Here is a 26,286-nt window from a genome sequence, read left to right as displayed (position 1 = left end):
TATCTATCTATCTATCTATAATTTATAATCTATTGTCTATCTAGGAAGCACTTTATACTGCTAGTTCTTAGTCTTCAATTTACAGTAAATATTTTGGTGAAATAATTCTCCTTCTCCTTCATCTCCTTTGTCTCCTTCTTCTCCTTCTTTCTCTGTTTCTGTTTCCTTCTCCTTCTCTACCACCTCCTTCTCTTCCTTCTCCCTGTCCTACCTCTCCTGGTACAGTTTCCCAGGTTCTGTGTATCATGTGTACAGCATGTTCCATCCTGGGTTTTGTGTCTTTGCAACATGTTAATCTGGCCAGCACTCTCTCAAGGTCTCTCCCAGGAAGCATGTGTAGGGAGGGTACAGGTGTGGAACACTCATGGAATTCATGCTTGGTCACCAGGTCACTTATCACAGGCAACTGTGGTGATATCCTCTGCCAGTAAAATATACTAATTGTCTGGATTCCTGTCCTAAAGGTGCTGCCAAGAACTCTTGCCATCCCTTTTGTTGAGGTATCCAGGACTTTGGGACTCCCACCTATCCTGGTCCACTCTGACCTGGTGCTGACAAACTGGACCAAAAGGAACCCAGAAGGGTAAGGAGGAAAAGGGTTCTTCAGAGAGCAACAGACTGAGGTTCAGGAAAGACTCAGGACTTCAAGTGTCCTCACAGAAAAGGCTCAGGGTCTTAGGGCTATTTTATAGTGAGCCCTGTGTGCCCATTCATTTACCTTAGGGATCCAATGAAAGCGAATACATACATTTAAACCTGAGACATTTCTTCTTCCTGGGCTCTCAGCACACTGGCTTGCTGCTTCCAGCTTCCATCTGGATTCTTGATCAGACCTTCGGCCTGCAGTTGTAATAATCATGTTGGGCTGGGTCTTTTTTTTTTCTCAGCATGTTCCGTGCTCCACTCAAGTGAGGTTGGGACTGGGTGATCCATGTGGTTATGAACGTCAGGTCTGTGGGATTCTGATTTGCGCCATCTATTCCATCTAGTTTACATCATTGCACAGTTGTCCTGGGCACAAAAGCTTTTATCTATTGACTTCTCAACAAACAACAAATCCATGGAAACTTCCTTTTCACAGTCAAATCTGTCTCAGGTGGTTGACACAAGGCAGCATTTACTTTTGAGATAAATTAAAGCAACAAAAGAGAAGTTGAGGCTGGACATAAAGGGACCTTCCTTGACATGATGGTTGTAGGTAGCCATGCAGCGCTAAAAGGGATTGTTGAGATCTTCTGTGGATGCTTCCAAGAGATCCTTCCTTGTAAGAACTGGGGAGGGCCCTTCTCCTCTAAGGACTACTAGGCCTTAGAACTTTATGCTTTCTGGGATGATAATGTCATATGATGATGATGTCGTATGATGACGATGTTGTATGATATGATGATGTCATGATGATGATGATGATGTCATGGGATGATGTTATATGATGTCAAATGATGATGCTATATGATGATGTTATATGATGTCATTTGATGATGACATATGATGCTATATGAAGAATCATATGATGGCATCATATGTTGATGATAAGTTTGTTTGTGACTGGGGACTAAATGAACCTTTGCATGTGAAGCAGGTGCTCCACTCCTGCTTTCTATCCCCAGCCTTCTTCAGCGTTTATTTAGATACAGTTTCTCACACAGCATTTATTTAGATACAGTTTCTCACACAATGTTTATTTAGATAGAATTTCTCACACAATGCCAAAGCTGACCTGAAATTCAGACTGTAGCACAAGCAGTCCTTGACTTGGTGATCCTTATACCTCAGTCCCTTGACTATCTGGAACTAACCGCATACACAACCAGGCCTGGCTTGATCTTTGACCAATTAATTGGTTTTTTTTTTTTTTCAGTGATAAAAACTGGTCTACATTGAAAGCTACTAAATCTAGCTTAGAATTGGAGTGGGTGAGATGATAAATATATGTGCCTGGACCATTGTGGTGACTATGAAGCTGAGTTTATGATTCAAGAGAAATGGAGAGAGGAAGTTTGAGGAAGGGAGAATGTATCTGCACTGGGGCGACAGGGTTGAAAACAACCACAGGAAATGAATGTCCCAGCAAGTGAGGTACAGGGCCCAGAGATGCAGTTGCAGACCCGGGGCTCCCCCATCATATTTCTTCTGGGCGATCATCTTCCTGAGTCTTTTAAGATGTCGACCCAGAGCTTATTAGTGCTTTGGAGAAATGAAAGAAATAGAAGCAGAGCCCCACACCCAAGTAGTTCAGTATTAAGACAAAGCAGCCCATGATAGATGTCAAAGAACAGAATAAACAGTATGTTTAGAATTCCAGGAGAACAGCAGGAAAAGCCTGGTGCTAGGGCGGATGCTGATCTATGGTCCCTCCTACCAGGTGGGTAGGATTAGAGTAACTGAAATGGAATCTGCACTGAGAGGTATCTAAAGAGAAGCAAGCATACACTGCCACTGTCAGCTGAGATCTGGTTTCTGCTGCTCCCCCCGCCCCCCGTGGCTCATTGTCCATCCCAGGTGTGTGCTGACACATACACGTGCCTGAGCATTGTAGATGAGTGTGGGAGTCTGGGTACCTGGGACCTCAAGAATTATATCTGGTTATCAACCCTGTTGTTGTTGTTTTTTTTTTTCTTTTTCTCTTTGTCATCGCCAATAACTACAACGTGACCAGACCATTGGAAATAGGGTAAGATATCCCTTTAGAACCACCCGCTGTTACCTTTAAAGGCTCATGATAAAACAAGGCAGGAGAGCATGGCCAGCTGTATGGACGGCATAGAATCAGCTGCCTATGAACTCGTGAAAACTCGAAGATATGTGTTAAAAAGTCGATAGTTCAAGCATTAGCTCTGAGGGAGGCAACCTTGTAGGGGTGCAGGGATTAATTTTTCTTAACCACATGTTCCTGTCTGTCCATGGAAAAAGCGTGTAGTGTAAGAAAATAACAAACCATGACTCTGTGAAAACTGGCAGAGATTTCTTATCTCTGTAGAACATCTGCAAAAGGCCAGATATAGGCAGGTCACAGTGACAGGAGGGTCCCTTTGAAATCCCTTCTCACCTGATGGACTGGAGCCCTTATGGATAGGTCTAGTCTATAGTCACAGGCTTCACCTTCCTGGGGAGCAGAGCTGGCAGAGAAGCCACAGTTGCTCTCTGCTCACACCTTCTCCTCAGCTCTGTGAAGGATGTGGGTGGAAGGCAAAGATTCCTCAGGCTAACACCTCTGCTGGACCATGGCGATGCATGACTCACATCCGCTTTGCTGTTTTGAGGTTTGAGCCTCGGCTTTGCTTTCTCTTGAGATGCTGGGGACAAAGCAGATGTGTGCAGCTACTCATCTGGGTTACATATCAGATCAGATTCGGATCTGATGGAAGGACAGGAAGATGGCAGGTTGATTAGAAATAACCCTAGTTTCTCTCTCTCTCTCTCTCTCTCTCTCTCTCTCTCTCTCTCTTTTTCTTTTTTCTTCTCTCATACATTACATTCTAAGCACAGTTTCCCCTCTCTCACTCCTCCCAGTCCTCCTCTTACCTCCCCTCTCCCCTAAATCCACTCCTACTCACCTCCCCCACCCTCAAAAAAGCAAGCCTCCCAGAGATATCCTCCAAACATGGCCTGACAAAGTTATAAACAACAGCCCCTCATATCAAGGCTGGATAAAGCAACCCAGTAGGAGGATAGAGTCAGAGACAATCCTCCACCCCCACTGTTAGGAGTTCCACAAGAACACCAAGCTACACACAACCACAACATATGAGCAGACACACCCATATAAGTCACACCCATGCAGGTTCTGTGATTGTCACTTCAGTCTCTGTGAGCCCCCATGAGCCCTGCTTAGTCATCCATTCTGTGGGCTGTGTTCTCACAGTGTCCTCACCCACTCTGGCTCCTACAATCTTTCCTGCCCCTCTTCCCTAGGGTCCCTGGGGCTCCACCTACTGTTTGGCTATGAAAATGACAGGCTTCCAGCCCCTGCTCTGTGGCAGCATTTTATCCTAGTTAGAACTCTAGTCAGGCACAGAGGCATACCTGTAATGTTCACAGTTAGCAGGCAAGGACAGGAGGATTGTAAGTTTTGGGACAGTATTCAATAATAGTGAGACCCTGCCTCACAAACAACCAAACAAACAACTCAAAAAGCAAAGAGGAGGCTAGGTTACATTTTGAAACCATGCCTGATCAGGCACCCAGAAATAACCAGTTCTATGTCCCTAGACAAGTCGCCGTGTTTCCCTGAGCCACAGACCTGTAAAAGAGAGCATGGCATCCACTTTGATCACTCACTGTAGCTCCAAGACCCCTTGGCTTTGGACAAGAAGGATGTGACCCTAAAGGGCCAGACACCTCTTGCTAAGAACGGTCCAGCATGGTTCCCGTGACTCTCCCACTGAGGCAAAGGGTGGGATTATCAAGGCCATGGAAAACAGCCAGAGTCCTCAGGTCATAGGAACGTGGATCTAACTGACCTGGTCTTCTTCCTTCCTGGCCTCTCCCCCCAGTAACCTAGAGACCATCATCTCTTTTCCGGGGGGAGAGAGCCTGCAGGGCTTCATTCTGGTGACAGTCTTGGTGGAGAAGGCAGCAGCGCCTGGCATTAAGGTATCTTCTTACTTCATAGCACCTTTGTCTTTAGTCAAGAGCTCACCCTGTCCTCTCCCTATGGTAGTTTTCCCCACATGGACAGACAGAGTCCTCCTCCTCATAGGGTTGACTAGGAAGGAAGAGATCTGAGTTCTAGCCTGTGGTGTATTCTTTTAGCCTGGAGTGAACCAATTTCTCTGTCTACACACTGAGACCACGAGCAGGGTGCAACAGACACCACTATACTAGCTGTCCCTAGCTGTCACTGCTTCATGGTCCTGCAAAAGCTAGAGTCCTGTAGGTCAAAAAGAAAAAGAAAATCTGCTTTTATCTGTCTTGTGAAAAGACAGATAAAAGCAAATCCATGCTTGAAGGAGCCGGCAAAGTTGCCCCACCGAAATAGCAACTGAATCAAGACCTGAGTTGGGGATGGGGGACATATATTTCTTTCAAGATATCAACTGTGCAGATATGCAGAAGAAATGGTCTCTTCCAGATAGCAGGCACCATTGAAGTCACCCAGGTGACCCAGACCTGGGGGGCTTCAAAATTCATTTTTTTTCTCTCTTTCAGATCTCACAGGTTATAGCAGGGCAGGGTATAAGACATTTGACAATGAAGCAGGAGCACTCATATCTGACATTTAGATTAATATAGATTTATGGCTTCACTGAATGTCTACTCTGTGGTAGAGTGCCAATGTTGGCACAGAGGGAGTTGTGGACCTGGGGCATCTGATGTCTGATATCACACAAGAACTCTGCAGTGAGGACTGTCCTAGCTGGGGATGCCAGAGTAGAAACGACCGTCATATGGGAAATCCAGAAGGAATGAGAAAACACTAGCGTTTAGGCCCTTGATGTCACAATTTATGCCAGAGATATTTCAGCAGTATGGGCTGCTCCGCGGGGATCTGCATCCTGCATGGGTTATAGTGAAAAGTTACTTCACAGCACCTGAACTGAGAATGCGAATCTCATTCCTAGGCCCTAGTTCAGGGAGTGGAGGCCATTCGGCAACACAGCCAGGACACCTTGCTTGATGCTCTGCAGCAGCTGAGACTCTCCATCCAGGACATCACCAGAGCCTTGGCCCAAATGCATGGTAAGATGCTGGAGCAGCGCCTCCAGTGGCCTGGACCTGGGCAGGCCCTACGTGGATGATGGTGTTTCATCTATCCACAAGATGGCGCTGGTGTTCTACCTTTATTTAGTGTAAAGCATTCCCCAGAGAGTTTTTATTTATTTATTTATTTATTTATTTATTTATTTATTTATTTATTTATTTATTTTTCGGTTGGCAGAAATATTTTTGTAGAATCGTTCTTTATATTTTCCTGTGATTGGGGTAGCTTCCCTTCTTCAGGGTTCAGATACGCCTTTGGCACGCTGAGCTTTTGCTGAAGCCTGGGAGACTGCATGGGTTGCAAGGGGGATGCTGGCTGGTTGTGGTTCAGCCTCTCAGGTTGGGCTTGCTGGTGGCCAGGGCTGTCCCGTGGAGGTGTCTGCAAGCCCCTCAAAAGCCGTTTGCTTTTCCTCTCTGTGATTTCTGAGACATCTAAGCCTGGCCTTAGACTTTTCTGACCAGTACCAACAGGAGCTGCCGCTGTACTGGCACACCCTTCCCTGACGGGTCAACTCTTGGTCTGGAGGTACAAAATGTCTGGCAGGCTCTCTAATTTTCACGAACACAGAAATCTGTCAGCTGTGCTTGCTGAGAGTTTAAGGCAGGATCGAGGGATGAGCATGGCCCCCCTTAGTGGGAGAAACAGAGTCAAACACCCATTTCCCTGAGTCTTGGCTTCCTATAAAGGAAGCTTCCGGGAAGCAGTGTCCATGGACACAAGGGAAGAAGGAGAAGCGTTGTAACGTTGTCACCTTACGCTGAGGCTCTATGCTGTCCCCATGAGATCACAGGATCACTCATTTCCATAATTAGTTGGTTTCCTGGATGGTGAGATGCATCTCAGCTTTGCCAAGACACCCTGGGGTCATTATTCTTAAGCATGTGCAGATGTTGACCGATGTGAAGATTTTGGTATTTCCAGTAAGTCACACTGTGTGCTCCTTAGTCACACTGTAGTATCTAACACAAGCTCTCCCAGTGATAGTTTTTGACAGTTTTGATGGTTTTGGTAGTTTACAAGTCCAAAAAGACCTTCATGATCTGCTGAAGGAGTCCAGGGAGCTCCCCGATCTACTCCTTCCATCTCATTTGATCCTAAGACAAATTTCCCTGTGCAATGGGAGTTTCAAGGTTTTAGGACTAGCTGTATGCACATGCGTGGGGAAAGAAGGGGACATGTGTCCTCCACACTTTTCAAAGACGGCAACAGCACCCTCCACACCATCCCATGGGCCCCTCAGTGTGGGCAGGCCCTCCTCCCATCTCAGATGGAAGATATGTCCCAACCTCTGACGTTCTTGCAATCAAAATAAGGTAGTAGTGAGGACAGCAAGTCCAGAAATGGCCAGTGAGTTTTCATTCCGAGTGCTGAGGCACCATGGGAAACGTAGTATCCCTGGCGCTGCCAAGCAGGCTGGCAAATCAGACAAGGACACACAGCTAAGGAGCTAAGGGCCTTCCGATGATTCTTCCAAACTGAGTCCACTGTGGCACTGAGGAGCAGAAACAGGCCACCACCACCTTACCTATGCAGGCACCTTGCCAGAAGGACGGTGTCACAGAGGGGGGAGTGGGTTGCTATACTATAACAGTAACCATAAAAGAGAGATTATATTTAAAAAAAAAATCAAGTGCTGGAAGGCATAGGCAGGGGATCATGCATGTCCTTGGGACAGTGTCTGGTCTGCAGCTCCTGCTTTTGTGTGTGGTTCAGAGAGCTTAGCTGGGTGGATTCCCTCTGTCCCCAGTCCCCCAAGTAGATTTTACCAGATAACCAGTCGCTGTTTTTAGAGCCCAGCTTGAGCAAGCATCCTGGGTTTACTCTTTCCCTCAGGACATACTTCCTTCCCAGGCATGCAGGGTCCATAAAAATGCCTTTTGTGGACATCAGAGGCCCGCTGCACTGCAAGCCAAGTCCCCAGGCTTTTGCCTAACATAGTTGTACAAATAAGGTTTGTTTAATGCCTTCTGCAAGCAAAAGTTCTCTATTGAAATATGGGCACCGGACCATTCATTAGCTCTTACATAAAAAATGGTTCAGGAAGAGCAAGTTGGAAATATAGTCCCCCATACCTTCTTCCAAAGTCTTTATCTTTTGTACTTAAGTTCTTAATTCACCTATTATTATCTTCTGCATATGTTGTGAGATAGGAAATGAATTGAGTTTTCCTCCTGCAGGTAACACCGACATGGTCTCTCGTTAGATTTCGTTAAAGGGGCAGGTTTTCTGCGGTGGCTTCTGTTGTTTTTCTTTGGTGTGTCTTTCTCTGCTTCATGTATCCTCAGGATCTTCTTCCTTTTCTCTGGAACATTCCCCTCCCTACTTTTCTCCTTCAGGGGCCAGCCTATCTCTCAGGAGCTAGGAAAAGAAAAACAAACAAACAAAAAACCCCTCGGTTGGGGGCTTTGCCCAAGCTGCATCAAATATGGATTGTGATATTATATCCAATTTCTACCTTATGAAAAGAAAGCAGGCAGAGAAACAAGACACAGCATAAAGTATTAGCCCGCATTTTCTGATGACCCCTTCTAAATCATTTGTCACAGTTGTTGGGTAGTCTTTATTTGTCACATGCTGTCTTGACGCAAGGACCTTTCTCTGGTACATACCTTCATTGGCTATCCAGTTTCCTTGTGTGTGAATGCAGTGTCTGAGTCTGTTTTGTTTTCATGCGCAGGGTTACTTGTGTTTCTTTCAAAGTAAGGCAGCTGCTGAAATTCTGTTTTAGCAATAGTTATTTGCAATTTTGTGTTTAGCAAACATATCTTTTTTATTTAGTTACCTTTGCACTGTTTGTTTCTAACTTATAGAACAAAGCCTGTATTTAAACTTTCACGGGGAATCCAGCACTGGGGTGAACGTTCTTACTGATTCCACAGTAACTTACAGGCTATCTGGGTTTCTGTGTGAGGATCCTGCTCCTGAGAAGTATGCTTAGGTTAGTCATTAATTTTTTTTCTTTTTATTAAAAATAATTTTTCCCTCACATAATGTATCCTGATTACAGTCCTTTCCCATTTTCTCCTCTCAGTTCCTGCCCACCTTCCCTCCCAACCAGATTCATCCCCTTCTGTGTTAAATTAAAAAACAGACAGGCTTCTAAGGGGTAATAAAATAAAATAAGGCTGGGCAGTGGTGGCGCACGCCTTTAATCCCAGCACTTGGGAGGCAGAGGCAGGCGGATTTCTGAGTTCGAGGCCAGCCTGGTCTACAGAGTGAGTTCCAGGACAGCCGGGGCTACACAGAGAAACCCTGTCTTGAAAAAACAATAAATAAATAAATAAATAAATAAATAAATAAATAAATAAAATAAGATAAAACAAAACTATCATATTGAGTTGGACAAGACAAACAAACAGATGGAAAAGAGCCTGAGAAAAGGCACACACACGCAGGCAGGCAGGCAGGCAGGCAGACAGACAGACAGACAGACAGACAGATAGACAGGTAGACAGATAGACAGATAGACAGATAGACAGATAGACAGATAGACAGATAGACAGATAGACAGATAGATAGACAAACACATAAGGCCCCCAAAACAAAAAGCCAGATATAGGTGCACATATAGCCACAAACTCAGGAATACCATAAAACACTAAATCAGAAACTATAGTATATATACAAAGAACCTGTAGGGTGAAAAAAAATCTCTGTGTGTGTGTGTGTGTGTGTGTGTGTGTGTGTGTGTCTGTGTGTGTGTGTGTGTGTGAGAGAGAGAGAGAGAGAGAGAGAGAGAGAGAGAGAGAAGAGACAGAGAGGCGAGAGAGATAGAGACAGACAGGCAGAGACAGACACAGAGACACAGAGACACAGAGACAGAAAAATGAGAAAGAGAGATAGGCCCTGTCTAGCTTGCTGACTAGTTTTATGTAAACTTAACACATATAGATCATCTAAGAGGAGGGAGCCTCAATGGAGAAGATGCCTCCATGTATGACAGGGCTGTACTCAAGTCTGTAGTGCATTTTTTTTTCAATTAGTGATTGATGGGGGAGGACCCAGTCAAATGTGGGTGGTGCCATTCCTGGGCTGGTGGTTCTGGGCTCTATAAGAAAGCAGGCTGAGCAAGCTAAGAGGAGCAAGCCGGTAAGCAGCACCCTCCATGGCCTCTGCACCAGCTCTGCTTCCAGGTGCCTGCCCTGTTGGCGTTCCTGTCCTGACTTCCTTTGACTAGAAAGCTGGTGTGGAAGCATACACTGGATGCGTGCTCTGGTCCCCAGGTTGCTCGGGTAGTCAAGCTGTTTTTTCACAGCAATAGTAGCCATAACCAAGATAATATATGAAATAAAATAAAAGATGAAGGTAAGATACAATTTTGAAAATGGAGGGGCTAGGATTCCCTGCTATGACATTATGAGAGACGGGAGCCTCCAAAGACGCCATGTTGTTTGTTTGCTGCAGTCTATTCCCTGGCATGCAGCTGTCCTAAGAGGTGGGGACCAGGAGGGGGAGCAGTGATCGGGAAGTCAAATCAATCAATTGATAAATTAATTAATTAATGGAGAAAAAGAATATTTTGTTTCCCCAGTGAAACTCCCTTAGAGAAAACTAAGTTTTCATTTCCAAGTAGCTATCACTTGGAGACAGCTTCTGGGTGAGGGGTGGGTGCATGTACCCTCTTCCTGTCGGCTATAGGAGCCTGTATGGTACAGACCCATGCAGGCTGTGACTTCATAGTGCATTGACCTTGTTGATTGAAAAGGCCTTGTTTTCTTGGTGTCCTCTATCCCCTCTGACTCTTGATTTCTGTTTTCTCTACCACACGGTTCCCTGAGGGGAGGGGTTTGATGGAAACATTAAAGTCCATTTAGGACTGAGTGTTCCAAGGTCTCTCACTCTCTACATAATGTCTGGCTGTGGGTCTCTGCATTTGTTTCTCATTTGCCAAAGGAGGAGGCTTCCCTGATGAATGGCTGAGCAAGACACCAATCTATGAGAATAGCAGAACATCATTAAGAGTCATTGTATTGCTTTTTGTTTTTAAAAATCAATATTATTTAGTTTTTGCCCAGGTCCTTGGTCTATCTAGTTTCAACTTCTTGGTCACCCAACCAATTTCAGGCATGAATTCTGTTTTGTGGAGAGGGTTTTAAGTCAAATCGGATACTGCTGAGATACCCACACGAACTTTGTACAATTGAACTAGCGTATCTTGCAGGTAGAATACCATTGTAGAGCAAAGGGTTTGTAGCTGGCTTTTTAAATATTTTACAGAGTGCCTTCCGGTGCCAAAGAAGCTGGCACGGAGGACGAAGGTTCTGTGTTGTCACCAGCTCGGCTTCTCCATATTCACTGACTTGTGTAGCTGTTGTTCTCAGCACTGAGGACTTGTCAGTGTGTGAAGAGCAGCATACAGTCTGGATTGTTTGGGGAGGAGGGGTGTTCCCACAGAACACCTCTGGCCAACAACTCAGTTAGATGTAACCCAATCACAGTACTAAAAGTTTTATTTGGTGACAAGAGATGTCCAACTGGGGCTCTGTCTCTCCCATTATTTGGCAATTTCAGTTAGGTCGCTTTCATATATGTATATATTTTAGGAAGCCTCTACTGTCTTAGGTTTCCATCCTTCCCCTCAAATGGCCCTTAGTTTGAGCTGTCTCTCCCTGTATTCCTCCTCTCCCTCATCCAGCTCTTCTGTCCCCTCCCCTCTCTAGTCTCTTGTTCTAGTCTCATTTCCTGTCCATCCATAACTGTCTATTCTGTTTTCCCTTCCTAGGGATCTCTGTCTCCGTGCTCCCTTACTCAATACATAACCTTTGTGGTTCTACTGACTGTAGCCTGGTTATCATTGACCTAATATCTAAGGTGCACACTTAAGTGAATAACATACCCTATTTATCTTTCTGGGTCTGGGTTACCTCACTCAGGATGATTTTTTTTTCTAGTTCCATCCATTTACCAGTGAATTTCATTCTTTTTTAAATGGCCGAGTAATGCTCCATTGCACAAATACACCACATTTCCTCTATCCATTCATCTGTGAGGGGCATGTGGGCTGTTTCCAATTTCTGGGTACTATGAATAAAGCAGCAATAAAAATGGCTGAACGAGTATCCTTGTGGTAGGATGAAGTGAATCCCTTTGGGTTTATGCCCAAGAGTGGTATATAGCTGGATCTTGAGTAGATCAGTGTACAATTTATACTGTGATAATGGGTCCGCTTGTGTTTGGTGCATAGATGTTAAGAATTGGAATGTCCTCTTTGACATGTCCTTTGGTGAGTATGTAGTGTCCTTCCGTATCTCTTCTGCTTGGTTTTGGTTTGAAGTCTGTTTCATCAGACATTAAAATGGCCACACCTGTTGGGAGCCGCAGTGCCAAGATGGCGCGGACATCCTGTCCTCCCACTTGTAAACAACTGACTGCGCAGGTGCAAAAGGCAAAAGGCGCGCCAAAGTCACTGCCCATCCCGGGGCGTAATATGGGGTGATGAGTGAACAGCCAATCAGAAGTGAACACGCCACTCTAGGGTATATATAGCAGTGCCATTCCCGGGCTTGGGGTCTTTTCCGCTTTTGCTGTTACAAGAAGTAAAGCCTCGTCTATAGTGATAACCGATTACTGCCTCTGTGTCCTTCGCGGGTGAAGGGGACACAAAAGAGGTGCGTGCAACACACACCAGCTGCTCCAAAGTCAAGGAGAGGTCCCAGAAAACAACCCAGCACCAGGACACAGTCATACTGGAGAGGATGTGACCATTCTGGGGAGTCATGCCTGAGAGGGTGTGACCACCCTGGAGAGTCACACCCGAGAAGAGAGTGGGTATGTGACCACACTGAGGAGTTACACCCTAGAAGAGAGGGTACAACCACATTGAGGAGTCACACTTGAGGAGGGGGTGCGACCACACTGAGAAGTGTCTGAAAGCATTGAGATTGTGTCATTCCAGGTTATTGGGGCTTCAGAGAGAATGGACAGGGAGAAGAGACAAGAACTGGACTGAGAGTGCAAAGAGAGAGAAGGAAGCAGATGAGAAGGGCAGGTTGTTAGTTAGACTTTATCAAAAGATGTTTATCTCAGAAACATAGAGATATAAGCATTAATCTGGATAAGATAAATGCGGTCTAAATTTCCAGAATGCAGACGACCTTAGTAATGTAGCAAGATCAGCCTTTCAAAGCAGATCAGAGACAGTTAGAATTAATATAGCCATGATGGCACACTTCCTTAGGTGGGAGTCCTGTATGGAATCCCATCCTCCCTAAGAGTGACTGGTTGGTCCAGCTTGGGGCTGACAGCTCTGTTGACCTGTGGTGACCCCTGCCCTGTGCAGTAGTGGAACTTCTGGATGTTAGTCATTTGCTTCACCTCTCCTGTGAAAGCGGTGGGCTCTGCTTTCCTTCCTTCTCTCGGCTTTCCAGATTCTCTTGCACATCCTGTCTTTTTAAAGTATTTTTTAAAGGATGTTCTTAGTCTCTTACTGGTGAAGTACAAAAACCTGATGTACAGCAAACAGAGGGGGCCAGCATATGGAATGAATTAACAGCCCTGTGAGGACTCATGCCTTCTTCCAGAGACCATTCCATCTGTATTTACTGCTGCCATTCCGAGCTCTGCATAGATCAGATAGGGGTAGGGAGCCCCAGGAAAGCAGCAGGGTCCAGGCACAAGTGGCCAATTGCTTTTTGCCTATGGTAAAGTTCACGTTTGATTGTTTTCCAGATTATGTAGACCCAGACATATTTTACACGGTCATCCGGATCTTCCTCTCTGGGTAAGTACCGCTTAATTGGTCTCCTGCCTGAGACCTCTGTACAGTTCCCCAGATTTGTGTGAGGACAGACAAACAGAAGCTTCCTAAAGTAAGAAGTATGGCAAGTGACCCAAGCTGGCAAAGTCACCACCTTGGTGGCCAGAACCTAAGAACCATCAGAAGGAAAAAGGCTCTGAGGCTGGGAATTTAAGTCCAAAGGGGTTGTCTTCAGCCACCAGACTGGGACCATGGATCCTCTGAGAACCCCAACTTGATGACAGGGGCAAAAAAAAAAAGAGATGGGAGATGGAGTGGGCAGGGGGAAGGAGTGTGGGGAGGAGATGGAAGGGAGGGTAGAGGAGAGGAAGGCTGGAAAATGATAGTCATGGTTTTACCTCTTTGCCCTTTGACCTTTGAGGGCATAGCATTCAGGGACCCATCAGGAGACAAGCACCCAGGCCTTCACTTTACTGAACCATCAATGCCTTGATCTTAGGCTTCCTCTCCTTCAGAGTTGTGAGAAATACAGTTTGATTGTTTGTATTCAGCTTGAAGCATTTTTGCTGTATTGGTAGCAGGAACAGTTATTGACTGAGCCTGGGTATTCTTGTTTTGTCTCACGACTATGCACTTCTCTGTCTGTCTGTCTGTCTGTCTGCCTGCCTGCTCTCATCCCCCTACCCCCATCAAGCACATGTCTTCACCCAGTTATTCCTACCTTGGCATGCTTAAACCAGGTTGTCACCTAATTCATCAACTAACAGAGCCAATTCACTTTTGGATGTTTGTGTCTTGTTGTCTTGGAGGTGCCGGTGATGCTATCAAGAGAAGCATCCAAGCTGTGCCTAGACATAGCAAGAGACTGATTAAATGCTGAATCTATTACTGCCATGCCCCATTGGAGAAAAACTAAAGTGTGTGTGTGTGTGTGTGTGTGTGTGTGTGTGTGTGTGTGTGTGTAGAACTGAGATTTTTGTTTCCTTGCAAGTATCAGACTGGAATTTCCTTGGCCTGCTAGGGTCCTCCTATGTTGCCCCTCCCCGCCATGCCCCCAGTGTGACTCCTGACACAGCAAGGGCACTTGGCATTTTTCTAGAATTACACATTTTCCTGACTTCTCTCTTGACCACCACCAGGGGAAATTTCTCTTGAAGGGGCTCTTGTGGCTGCATTCAATCTACTTGGATGAGTCAGGGAAATTCCCACATTAAGGCTAAATTGATCAGTGACCTTAATCCCATCTGAAAAGTCCTTCTGCCCTGTCCTATAATAAATTATCATGATGACCGGAACAGCTCATAGTATTAAGAGTCCTAGGAATTCAGTTGGGAATCTTGGGGAACTATTTTTAGAATCCTACCCACCAGTGTCTTTCAAAGGAATCATTCTACTTCCTCTTGTCAGAGGCTTGATAAGAATCAGAAGGAAACTTTGTTTGCATCAGAATAAGTTCCGGGCAATGACATTTTTAATCTGGTATCTGATTAAAGGCTATCCCTCTACTTCAAACTCGGAGACTGTTTACAGTGCAGCTAAGTGGCTGTAGGAGATTGAATGGAGCTATAGTTTCAACAAACAGCTGGATTGTTGGGGGTTTCCAGTAGACTTGTCTTTAAAATGTCAGCTTCCACACTCTGTATCTGTTTTCTGCAGTTCCTCAGTTGCTTCTTTAAAACACACTTTTATTTAGGAGTGGATGTCGTATGGAAATAGATGTATTCCCTCCAGTTTCCAGCACAGCACAGGTCTCAGAGAGGCCAGGAGCTGGTCCCAGATTGCTCTGTGGGGAAACATCGCTTCTTCGTTTTGTTGTCTCCTTCAACTTCCTCTTTCCTTGGGATTGCTAGAGATATACCAGGAGTGGGTCTAAAAATAACCTTATCCTAGAGACCGGAAATGAAAATGGCCCCCCACAAAAGCAGCTCGGCCTGTGCAAGGTGTTCACCTATTTGGGGAAAGAGGCATTTGTGTTTCTCAGTGCTGCTGGGAATTGGGTGCGAAAATAGACTCAAGTTCATCATCTGACCTCTGGCTGGTGTTTCCTACCTCACCATCATCATAGCTGGCTTTAGCAAAGGCACTTCAGTGAGTGTTGAAAGGACATTGCCTGAAGGTGTTCTTGACATTGCCATATCTGATAGTTCCCTAAAGCTAACTGGGCTCTTTCAAATACTTGCCTTGAGTTTTCTGGCTGTGTCATACTGACCAAAATGCTCCTTTCTCATTCATTCATTCATTCATTCACTCACTCATTCACTAATAAATCCATAGTGAGGGTTTACCACATGCTAGACATCATTGAATGTGCTGGAAACAGCAGTTTAAAAAAAAAAAAAGCAGTCATGTGGTCCTTGTGGAGCCTCTGATTTCAGGATGGGGAGAAGATATTGACGAAGCAAACCTAATCAAAACAAACATCCCACAGCTGTGTTACAGCAAGAGGCTGCATGAAGAAATGCAAGGTAGGATGCAGGTTTTTAGGGAGGGACCACTGGGTGTGGTGGCTCGGGTATCTTGTTTATTGATATCTAGAAATATCACATCCCAGGTACTATGTGAATAGATATCCACAGGCAAGGGAGTGGGCTTGGAAGAGGGGTCCTGTTCTAAGCAGAGGGAACAATTGCTATGACTGAGAGGAGGGAGCAGACATGAAGAACAGACTCAGATGTGCGTGACAACGAGAATGCCTGTCATTGTGGAGGACTCTCAGCGGGGACAGGGCTGGCTTCCTTTCTGAGAAGCATAGTCCTGTTTGGAGTTTCAGGTTGTCAGTACACCTGCTGAATGGGGTAGGGTGGTAGAGAATAGGATCACAAAGAAAGTATCAGAGGTGGACCCAAAGAAAAGATGCAGAGATGGAGATGAATGTCAACTGTCTTGAAGACAAGAGAGGAGTTGGAGTATGTTCATCCTGTGGGACCTAAAGCTGATCACAGAGAAACAGAAGCATGTGTGTGCCCTTGGCTGCTCTTGACACAGGTGGCAGCCCATGTACTGGTGTGGACCAGGTCCATTGTTTACACAGTTCTCATGTCTGCAATATTGCTTCCTCATAAAATGTCATTCTCCAGTTTCACTAGCCCTGAACCCTGATATTCTTTGGGCTGTTCACAGGCCTCTCTGGATCCCATTCAAATCCTCAACCAGGTGCAGGAAGCAGGTTCCCCTACAAACGAGGGGAACCGAGGGTCACAAAGGCGTGTGTAATGTGTCTATAAGATGAGAGTGGCAGCAGGCATTCTTAGCCTCCGGGGTAGCTAGAACAATAAATGGCTGGTGCTTACTGAATGTCTAATATGTTCCAGGCACCTGGCAAATAGTATTTGAATCGGTTCTTACAATGACCCATAAGATAAGTATGAATGTCAATGCCAAACATAGCTCTTATCTCAAAGGAATAAGACTTAGTTTATTCTTTGGCCAAATATAAGTGCCCAGAAACACAGATTCCAGTTGTCCCAAATGAGCATGTTCCAGTGTGGAAATGGAGGTGCTTTTACAGTTCAAGGCAAAGCAAGTCACCAATCAAGGGGTTTTTCGAGAACACTGGTGGGGGTCCCAGGCAGGCAAGTAACAGCAAAACCAGGAGAGCTTTGTATAGAGGTCACATTCAGATGATGAATGAAAGCCCTTTCAGCCTTAAGATGATGGGAGCCTGTTGTCTACTAGCTCAATACATTCCAAACCACCATAGAGATGTTGGGTCAGGCAAGAAGGAGTTAAAAATAGCCCAATGTCGTTTGGGTGTGGATCTTCAAACATTCCAACTCTCCATGATCAGTCAATCGTCTTGGTAGAATCTTTAATATAGGCATGGCCTCCCTCACAATCCCCGAATCACCACCTGTAACTTCAGTTCATACTAACACCACTCAGATAAGAAAGCCAAGGCCCTGAGAGGTTCAATATGCTAGCCCGGGGCTAACCACCAATGTACAACAAAGTTGAGCTTATATTCTGTATCTGCCCAGAATGGAGACCTTTTCCCACAGGCTGCGGGACCCTCCCTTCTTCCTCTTTCTTATGCTGTACCTCTTTTCTGAACATGACTTCCCCAGTTGGTTACCATTGAAACTCATGGAACGGTTGACCTTCAAACAGCCACCAAGTCTGGCAACTTGGCTCCTTGTTGCATTTGCAGCCTCAGAGCAGAGTCTGGGGAAGGTCTAGGCTGCAGGCAAGGGAGTTAGCCTGAACGCAAGACTTGGACTGACAGGGAGCAGAAACAGTCGTGCAAACCTGCTACTTACCCTGTTGCCCAGGGGCTGGTTTGCTCGGCAAAAGAGGTCAATGTGCTTCTTGGTGAAGGTAGACACTTATGGGATAAAGGAAAATGGAACTGCAACCTAAGAATGCAGTGTGTGTGTGTGTGTGTGTGTGTGTGTGTGTGTGTGTGCGTTCCTGGTATAGCTCAAGTCTTCGCTTCTTTAGGAAAGAAGGGAAAAGTTGCCTGACCCTATCTACTGCCAAGTGGTCAGGGTGAGCTGAGCGTGTGCTCATGTATAAAGTGTAAGCACTATAGGTATCTGTGTGGTATGCTGTGCTCCACTAGGCTTCAGCTAACAGGTCAAGGCTAGGCCAAGTCATGGGGAGGTAAACAGAAGAGAGAGGGGCAGAAAATGAGGGATACAGGAAGGGTAGAGGGAGAAGGAGAGGCATGGGAAGGTCACGCGTGAGCAGGAACCCTAGGCTTTCTTTGCCCAGCTGCCCGTAGGCTCTGGTGTCCACAACATTGGTCACACCACTGCTCTTCATCATCATGCTTGTCATCGCTGCTGTGACAAACCACTTGATAACAGTTCTCACGGAGCATTAAATGCCCAGCCACCAGTTTAACACTGCGAACATTTCCAAGTGTTATGGGGAATGCCGGTTAACTGTCTGTGTGTGCTTGTGTGTAATTGGGGATCTGTACTTGTGGGGTTACAAGTGTTGGGCTATAGTGTTGGTGATAAGCAGAGGGGGTGGGGTCTCATTCAGAGCCTTTGAATTGTCCAGTCGATGGTGGTGATGTAATAGGTGCACGCCTGGCGACAGAGCTGTTTAAATCATTGAAAGACCTATGAGTAAAGTTCCTACCCTTGCTTCTCTGGAAGGCTCCTTTAAGTGGAGCAGAAAAAGGCTCCATCATGGCATGGTGTAAAGATGAAGTCTATCTAATACTTCCTTGGGTAGTCTAGCAACCTTTTTATTCCCCTTTCCCCTTTCCCCTTCTTTCCCCTTTCCCTTTTTCCCCTTTTTCCCCTTTCCCCCCTTTCCCCTTTTTTCCCTTTTTCCCCTTTTTCCTCTTTTTCCCCTTTTTCCCCCTTTTCCCCTTTTTCCCCTTCCCTTCTTCTTCCCCTTCTTCTTCCCCTTCTCTTTCTTCTCCATCTCCTTCTCTCCCTTTTCTGCCTCCTCCTCCTTCTTTTTCTTCTTGTTATCACTACCACCACCATCACCATCACCACTATCACCACCACCACCACCACCACCACCATCATCACCACTATCACCACCACCACCACCATCACCACCATCACCACCACCACCACCACCACCACCACCACCACCATCACCACCATCACCACCACCATCACCACCACCATCACCACTATCACCACCACCACCACCATCACCATCACCATCACCACCACCATCATCACCATCACCATCACCATCACCATCACCATCTTTGCTCCTGTCTAGGTGGAAGGACAACCCAGCCATGCCTGTGGGGCTGGTCTACGAGGGCGTTTCCACAGAGCCTCTGAAGTACTCTGGAGGAAGTGCAGCCCAGAGCTCCGTGCTTCATGCCTTCGATGAGTTCCTGGGCATTCAGCACTGCAAGGAAAGTGGTAAGCAGCAGTCCAATCTCACCTACGCTCTGAGGGGACAGCTAGGCAGAATAGGGGGACATCTCTTGCAGCTGATAAAAACAGTATAAATGAAAATGTCCTGAAGTCTATACTTGCCTAAAACAGCTGTCAGTATCGGGGCATCGGATCTCATTAGGGTCTTGGGTTCATTTCCAAGTCTTAAAACATTGCTGTGACCTGGGCTGTGGACTGTCGTGTTGGCTTAGGTCCTTTATCTGTAGATTCCCCTTTCTACAATGAGGTGATAATGCCAAATTCAAAGGCTAGGACCTTGTGTGACCCAGTCTGAAGCAGCAAGTAATAGGCCTGAACTCTGCTAAGCCTTTCTTGTGGCCCAGCCTCCCACTAAACCCATGTGGACCAGAAGAGGGAGCCCATCCGTAAAGCCTTTGAAAATAGCTGTTATTGATTTTCCTGGCAGCATAAAGCTGTGTGTTTAATAGCTCCAAAAAGGTATTTATTGCCACCAGACTTTAACTTGGATCAGAACCGAAAGGAAATGAAACTCTCCGGCCTCATCTGCATGAGCCTGTTCTCTGGAGCAGTCAGGGTTGTTTCTGGGTTTCAGCATTTGATTTTAGTCATTGGCTCTCAATAACCAGTCAACCAACCAACCAACCAACCAACCAAATAACCAAACAACAAACAACAAGAACAACAACAATAAAAAAATAAACAACCCAGAAAACAGCGGTTAAAGGTATAATGACTTTCTAGAAAAAAGTGTAAGTTTTCAGTTATTTTTTGCTTCTCCAGGTTTTTACTAAACTGCTTACCAATGTCTTCTCTATGTGCACGGTAACTTCCATTTCCTGGCTCCCCCCATACCCCCAGCTAGAAGCATCTAGCAAACAGAATTTGCCAGTGTGTTCTGCCAGTCAGTGTAAGGGTCTATGTGCCTGTTTGTAGACATGCCTCTTAGTCCTCCGCAGGAAACACCACATCACTCATACACACGGACTAGGAGATTTCTGTCCAACTTCATTATCCGAGAGATGCTTGCTTCTTTTTCTCCCCTGCATCTCCTGTCAATATCCAGAAATGTATGTTTGAGCATTTGGCAGCTGTAACAAAGCCCGACGAGGCTGAGTGAGAGAGCCCCATCAAGCATTTCTGTTACCTGAGTGTTTGGAACAGCGGGCAAACCCTCCTGAATGTCTGCCTGAGCTGAGCTATTACCCCCGGCTATTTCTTTCAGTTGGCTTTCTACACAGAATGAGGGACTACATGCCGCCTTCCCATAAGGCCTTCCTGGAGGACCTCCACTCAGCTCCTTCACTGAGAGACTACATAATGGACTCTGGTCCCGGGGGCTGCCGGACAGCCTATAACCAGTGTGTGGAGGCCCTGGTGGAGCTGCGCAGTTACCACATCAACATGGTGGCCAGATACATTATCTCCGCGGCCACCAAGGCCAGGAGCAGGATGCTGACTCATGTTTCACCCCATGCCTTGGAAGACAGGGGCACTGGGGGCACTGCTGTGCTGAGCTTCTTGAAGAGTGTCAGAGAGAAGACCATGGAGGCCATCCTGTGTCCTGGTGATTCGTAGTCCCATTCTGCATCCGAATGCTTAGCTATTCTTGCCCTGCCCCCTAGTACTTAGCATTTCACATCCAGCATCCTAATTCTTAGCAGCCATGTCCTGCATCCTTGTGCTTAGCAGTCATGTCTTGTAGGACCTGGAGCCAGGATCAGAGCTCTGTCTGGGTCCAAGCATAGCTTTACTGCAAAGAACACCATGTCCTTTGATCAAGTGGCTCCCACCCTGACCTCACCCCAGCCTGTTTGCTTGCTAGAAACCTTTCTGTCCTGCCCAATCCCCCTGCCTCACAGCAGAGAGCTCCAACCACGTCTCCATTCAGTGTTCTGTGAGCAAGTCAGAGATACCTAAGCTCAATTTGAAAAGAATTGATTGCCTTTGAGCATGTCACCTCATCTTTTCTTCCCCTGACCTCTTCCCTTCCTCCCTACTTCCCTCTTCCCTCTGTCTCTAACCCCTCCTTCTTTCTCCTTTTGTCCCCTCCCCCTTCCCAGTTCACTCTCTTCCCCCATCCCTCCTTTCCTTCTTCATTCCCTTTTTGTCTGTGAAACACAGGGTCTGACGGGCCTCAAACTGCGATCTTCCTGCCCCACCCTTCAGAGGTTATATGTATGTGACGTGTGTGTGTGTGTGTGTGTGTGTGTGTGTGTGTGTGTGTGTCTTTGTTCATGTCTTTTGCTTTGCCCTCATGGAGATTACACCCGAAGTTTTGCACATACCACGCAACTGCTCCACCACCTGGCTACAGCCCCAGTTCTCTGGGTTCCTATTTTGAAAGAAAGCCTTGATGAGTTGCTTAGGCTGCTGTTGAACTCTGTAGCCCAGACAGGCCTTAGTGTTTGAGGAGCTGGGATGTACAGGGATGAGCCACTGAGCCATGTTGCTGCTGCTGCTCCTGATGATGATGATGATGATGATGATGGGGATGATGATGATGATGTTAACAATGATGATAACTACAGTGGCCGCAATGACAACAATGATGATGACGACTGTCTCTTCCTTTTTGGTTGTTTTTATTTTATTTTATTTTATTTTACTTTGAGACAGTATCTTACTATGCTTTAGCCCAGGTTGCCTTGAACTACCTCAGCCTCCCCAGTGCTTGCATTACACACATGAGCCACCATGGCTGGCTCTAGACTCTTTCAATTCACTAATCCCCGACTGTGCTCTTGTCTGTGACCTGGGACAGCCTTCTCCTCCCTGCCCAGGCTGAGTTCAGCACTGGGGGTTAGATGCTCAGTGGAGAATTTTGGGGTCACGGTGCTGTCTGTGCAGGCCTGGAAGTCACCAGCATGAGAGAGATGAGCTACTAACTTGGAACCAATGAGACTCCCCCACAGGGTGTAGACGTCGCTGGTTCTATTTTAACTCTCTCTGCACTATTTTTAGGACTGTCTTTTTCTTCTTACTGACACTGGAAATTTGTATGTGAAAAATGCTTTAATTGACCCCTTGAAAGCAAGTGAACCAAATAGGAATAAATAGTAAGACCACATGTTTAAGATAAAAATAAATGTGGCTTTTATAGTCGACATTTCTAGCTCAAAGTCTTATTCTTCCTAGCTGCAGAAAACTCCAATCCCACCAGTTTGAAGTAAATTCCACCAATTAGGGTTTCCCCACTTTGCAGATGCATATGTGTACGTACACACCTGCAATGGACGCTTGTCTCACGGTCCTGTCTAAGCGTATAGCATCAGTAAGGCCATCTGCTCATTGTCTGGCCTCTTCCAAAGGCTTGTCTCCTGTATGGACCCAGGTAAGGTGAACTTAGCAAGCCGGGTCATCCTACCCAGAAATCCTTTCAGAAAGCCCATATCCCTGTTGTTCCATAGTCCCTGTGACCATAAGGAGACATAAGATTGGCTTAGGTTTTCTGCTTTCCAGCGTCTGGGGGAGAGAGAAAACTCAGCCAGGTCCTACACCAAGACTTTGGGGGCTCTTCCGGTCTTATATTCTCGGGACTCCTTCTGGAATAGGTTGGGAGGTACATGTGACCAGGCTCAGGGCTTCTCAGAGACCCAGTGCCGCATTCCTCTGTCCCTGCTGTTGCTGCTCCTCTTTCTGGTGTAGGTTCAACAGTGCCCTGCAGGAGCTCAGGATAGCTCAGAAAGCCTTGTCTCCTGTTGAGGTCTCTCTTGCACCTCAGCGTAAGGGCACAGGTGTGCTTACATACCTCAAATCTTCTCTGGGATAAACAGTATTCGTGTGGGTCCACAGTGTCTGGGATGAAGTCTAGTGGCCTTCATGCCCCCTATCCCTTGTTTTTCTCAAAGATAAGACCGGGCTTCCAATTCTATTGGTTCTCAGTTTCTGAAACTATACGGCTTTCATGCAGTCCCAGAAGGCAACTGACCCTCGGTTTCTTATTTATTATGAAACGAAGATATCAAGTCTCGGGGTAGCTCTAAGAGAAAGAATACAGCTTGGAACAAATTTGGTTGTGAAGTGGGGGCTCAGGTCTTGGGGCAGACAGGGTCACATTCAGTCCTCCAATAGGGCGTATGTTTGCAAAAGACAGAATTTCACTGAGAACTCGAAGATTTCCAAGTCAGTCCAGGGTTCACTCCAGAATAGACGCTGTCATCTCAGGTTTGAGTTGTTTCCCTGAAAAGAAAGAGGAGGCTGCTTCTACAACCACAGCTGATTATGGACTCTGACATGTCCTGCCCTTTCACGTGCTGCAGGGTCTATCCACATCTAGATAAAACTGGATAGAAGGGATTAGATTCACATTCAGATGAAGGGACTTCTACAAGTTTTCCCATGAGAACATGATTTCCAGACAATACATCATCTTCTTGTCAGGGGTTCAGTGGAGATGAAGAAGTGTGTTTTCGTTCTGTCTTAGGGAGTTTGTATTGCTCATTTCTACAGAAAGTCTGTCACCAGTTGATCATCAAATGCACATTTACACACAGCTCCCGTCTTCGGGAACTTTATGAATAGCCACTATTTGTTTTGTATGAGTCTCGTATTTATTAATTAGGATTTTCTATAAAATCGAAACAGCGTAAGTCTTATTTATATATGAAAGGAAGAAGGGGGAAGGATGGAGAGGAAGAGAAGAAAAGAAAGAGAGAGAAAGAAAGGGAGAGAGGGGGAGAGGGAGAGACAGAGTCAGAGAGATAGAGACGGAGACAAAGAGAAACAGAAAGAGAAGGAGACAGAGAGACAGACAAGCCTCCAGGGCTGGCTAGCAGCTAACTGGCAGTCTGGGAAGATCTGATGGTGCACCTCAAGTTCAAAGGTCATCAGCTGGGCAGTCTCCTAAGGCATTTCTGCGTCAGAAGTCACTGTTTGTTCTGTAAGACCTTCCCTCATTGGAGGAGGCCCACCCACGTTACAGAAGGTAATTTGCTTTACCCAGAGTTCATCACCTTAAATATTAATCTCGGCCAAAGAGAACCCAGAAGCACAGACGCAGGAGAATGCTAAGCTGGATATTTATCTTTAAGAGGGTGAAAAGAGGCAAGTTAAGGCACCAGCTACACATTCTGCACGCCACTGGGAGAAGAGTCCTCCTTTCAAACCAATGGCAAAGAGTTAAGACATGGTGTTCCCCGAGATCTCAGGAAGGAAGGTTGGGGGCTGGGTGGAAATTCTTGAGGGAAAGTTGGGAGCATCACTTGCGCAAGCCTGATACAGCTTACAGCCAAAGGTTTCACGTGCTAGCTGAGCCACATGAAATTGTTAAACATAGTTATGTCATTTTTTTTTTGTTTGTGTGTTTGTCTATATGTGAGCCATATAGGTGCTGGTGACCAGAGGCCATGAGAGGCCATCAGATCCCTGGAGTAGGAGTTTACAGGTGGTCGGTCGTGAGACACACAGTGAAGGTGTTGGGAACCAAACTTGGGTCTTCTGCAAGAGCAGCAAGTGCTCTTAATTGCTGAGCTACCTCTCCATCCCCTACTCTGCCTTTGTTTGTTGGTTGTTTTTAACTCATTAAAACCATTGCAGACACCAGGCCATCAAGAATTCTGGGCTAATTCTAGGCTGTATTCTAGCCCTGCACATGAAGTCTCTTAACAAATACATAAGCTCTGCTTTCTGAGGACGCCAATGAAGCATCAGTTCTCATCTGTGGAGACAGGGCTAACCCTCAAAGGTCCAAGCTGTTTGCACAAGACCATCTTAGCTCAGGTTGCCTCTGTCACCAGTGTAGGAAACAGGAAGACTCTGATTCCTTTAAAGGTTGTGTCCACGTACAGCTAGAATTAATTTTGGCTATTTTTAAGAAGAGCAGTAAAGACTCAGTACGATTTTAATAGGCAAACAACAAAGCCATTAAAGCAATACAGCTATGAAGCTCAACTTTGCTCAGCGGCTCTAGTCTGCCTGGACTCCTGAGCCGGCCTTCGAGAGGGACACACACGGGGTTCTCAGCTTTCACAGTGGGAAGTGAAGGCAGAGAAGCCAAATCGAGGCCAAAACGAGTCTTCTCTGGATCATTTGACAGTCGTTCATTCATAGTTTCCAAATAAGTACTCAATTAAAGATCTTCCAGAAAGAAAAGGGGTGGGGAGAGAAGGGAAAGAACAAGGAAGCATGGGAGGAAGGAGGGAGAAAGAAAGAGAAAGAAAAGAAGGAAGAAGGAAGGAGAAGGAAAAGGTAAGAGGAAGAAAGGGGAAGAAGGAAGAGAGAAAAGAAAAAGGTGGTGGTGGGGCAGGGGGAGGATTATAGTCCAGATCTGATTCAATTTTTAGATCTAAGATAAAATGCTCAAGACCTGATAGTTAATCATCGCTTCCAGACAGTGAGCCCCCTGTACTGAAGTCTGTCCTCACTATTCTCGAGCACAGATGTTGTATTTGCTTTGCTAATGGAGGAGACACTTATCTCTTCCCCTGCTCACTTAACAGTAAAGTTAATAAAGAAGTCGGGGTTTTACTGCTTTCTGAGAGCAATTGCTAGTTAGTGCCTGCCGTTTAGCATCTGCTTCTTAGGGACATTAAAAACTGATTTCTTGAGTGTAAGCATCATCAAAAAAATAAATGAATTTTTTTTTGCAATGTCATTTGCTTTATAAACTCACAAATCTTTGGGGCCGTGTGCTTTTGTGGCAGCTGCAGAGCCAGCACACCAACCCTTTTCCATGTCACCTTTAGTCATTCACATGACTTTATCCCTCTTACAGATGGGTACCTGTGGGCAATCTTACAGTGCTCTGTGAGAAAGCTTGTGTGGGGCCTGAGTCACCTCTCTTCCCCTCTCCCTGCCCTGGGCTGCAATCCTCCCACTGGGCTACCCAGCTTTGTAACTGTGAAGTGTATGTAGACTTTACATGCTAACACCCCTTTACACTCTGACCCCAAGCCTAGCCAACATTAGAGATGGGAATGGCTTTTGATTGTGCTAGGAGTCTTGGGCCAAAGACTTTCCTTTAGATTTGACGAGGCACACAGCATTTCTAGCCAAAATACTCCAAAATTATTTATTAATTATATATATGTTACTTTATTGTTATGATTTCTCAT

General features: G+C 45.9%; 1 protein-coding gene across 2 annotated transcripts in view; it reads left to right on the top strand.

Moving 5' to 3' along the window:
• The window catches only part of Ido2 (indoleamine 2,3-dioxygenase 2), a 44,672-nt gene extending 22,875 nt beyond the window's left edge, over nucleotides 1-21,797 (top strand). The window contains exons 4-10 of one of the 2 annotated variants that reach the window (XM_034520516.2): nucleotides 465-583; nucleotides 2,657-2,671; nucleotides 4,494-4,593; nucleotides 5,562-5,679; nucleotides 13,370-13,421; nucleotides 19,089-19,237; nucleotides 20,457-21,797. In XM_034520516.2, coding sequence (XP_034376407.1) covers nucleotides 465-583; nucleotides 2,657-2,671; nucleotides 4,494-4,593; nucleotides 5,562-5,679; nucleotides 13,370-13,421; nucleotides 19,089-19,237; nucleotides 20,457-20,809 — 906 coding nt within the window. In that variant the 3' untranslated portion in view covers nucleotides 20,810-21,797. The remainder of the gene's footprint in view (nucleotides 1-464; nucleotides 584-2,656; nucleotides 2,672-4,493; nucleotides 4,594-5,561; nucleotides 5,680-13,369; nucleotides 13,422-19,088; nucleotides 19,238-20,456) is intronic. The other variant, XM_076913916.1, reaches the window with a different exon arrangement.
• The last annotated feature ends 4,489 nt before the right edge of the window (nucleotides 21,798-26,286 follow it).

The sequence above is a fragment of the Arvicanthis niloticus genome, chromosome 16 (genome assembly GCF_011762505.2).
Source record: "Arvicanthis niloticus isolate mArvNil1 chromosome 16, mArvNil1.pat.X, whole genome shotgun sequence".
Lineage (NCBI taxonomy): Eukaryota > Metazoa > Chordata > Mammalia > Rodentia > Muridae > Arvicanthis > Arvicanthis niloticus.
The sequence above is the reverse complement of the archived record's forward strand: the minus strand, read 5'-3'. Positions and strand labels throughout refer to the sequence as shown.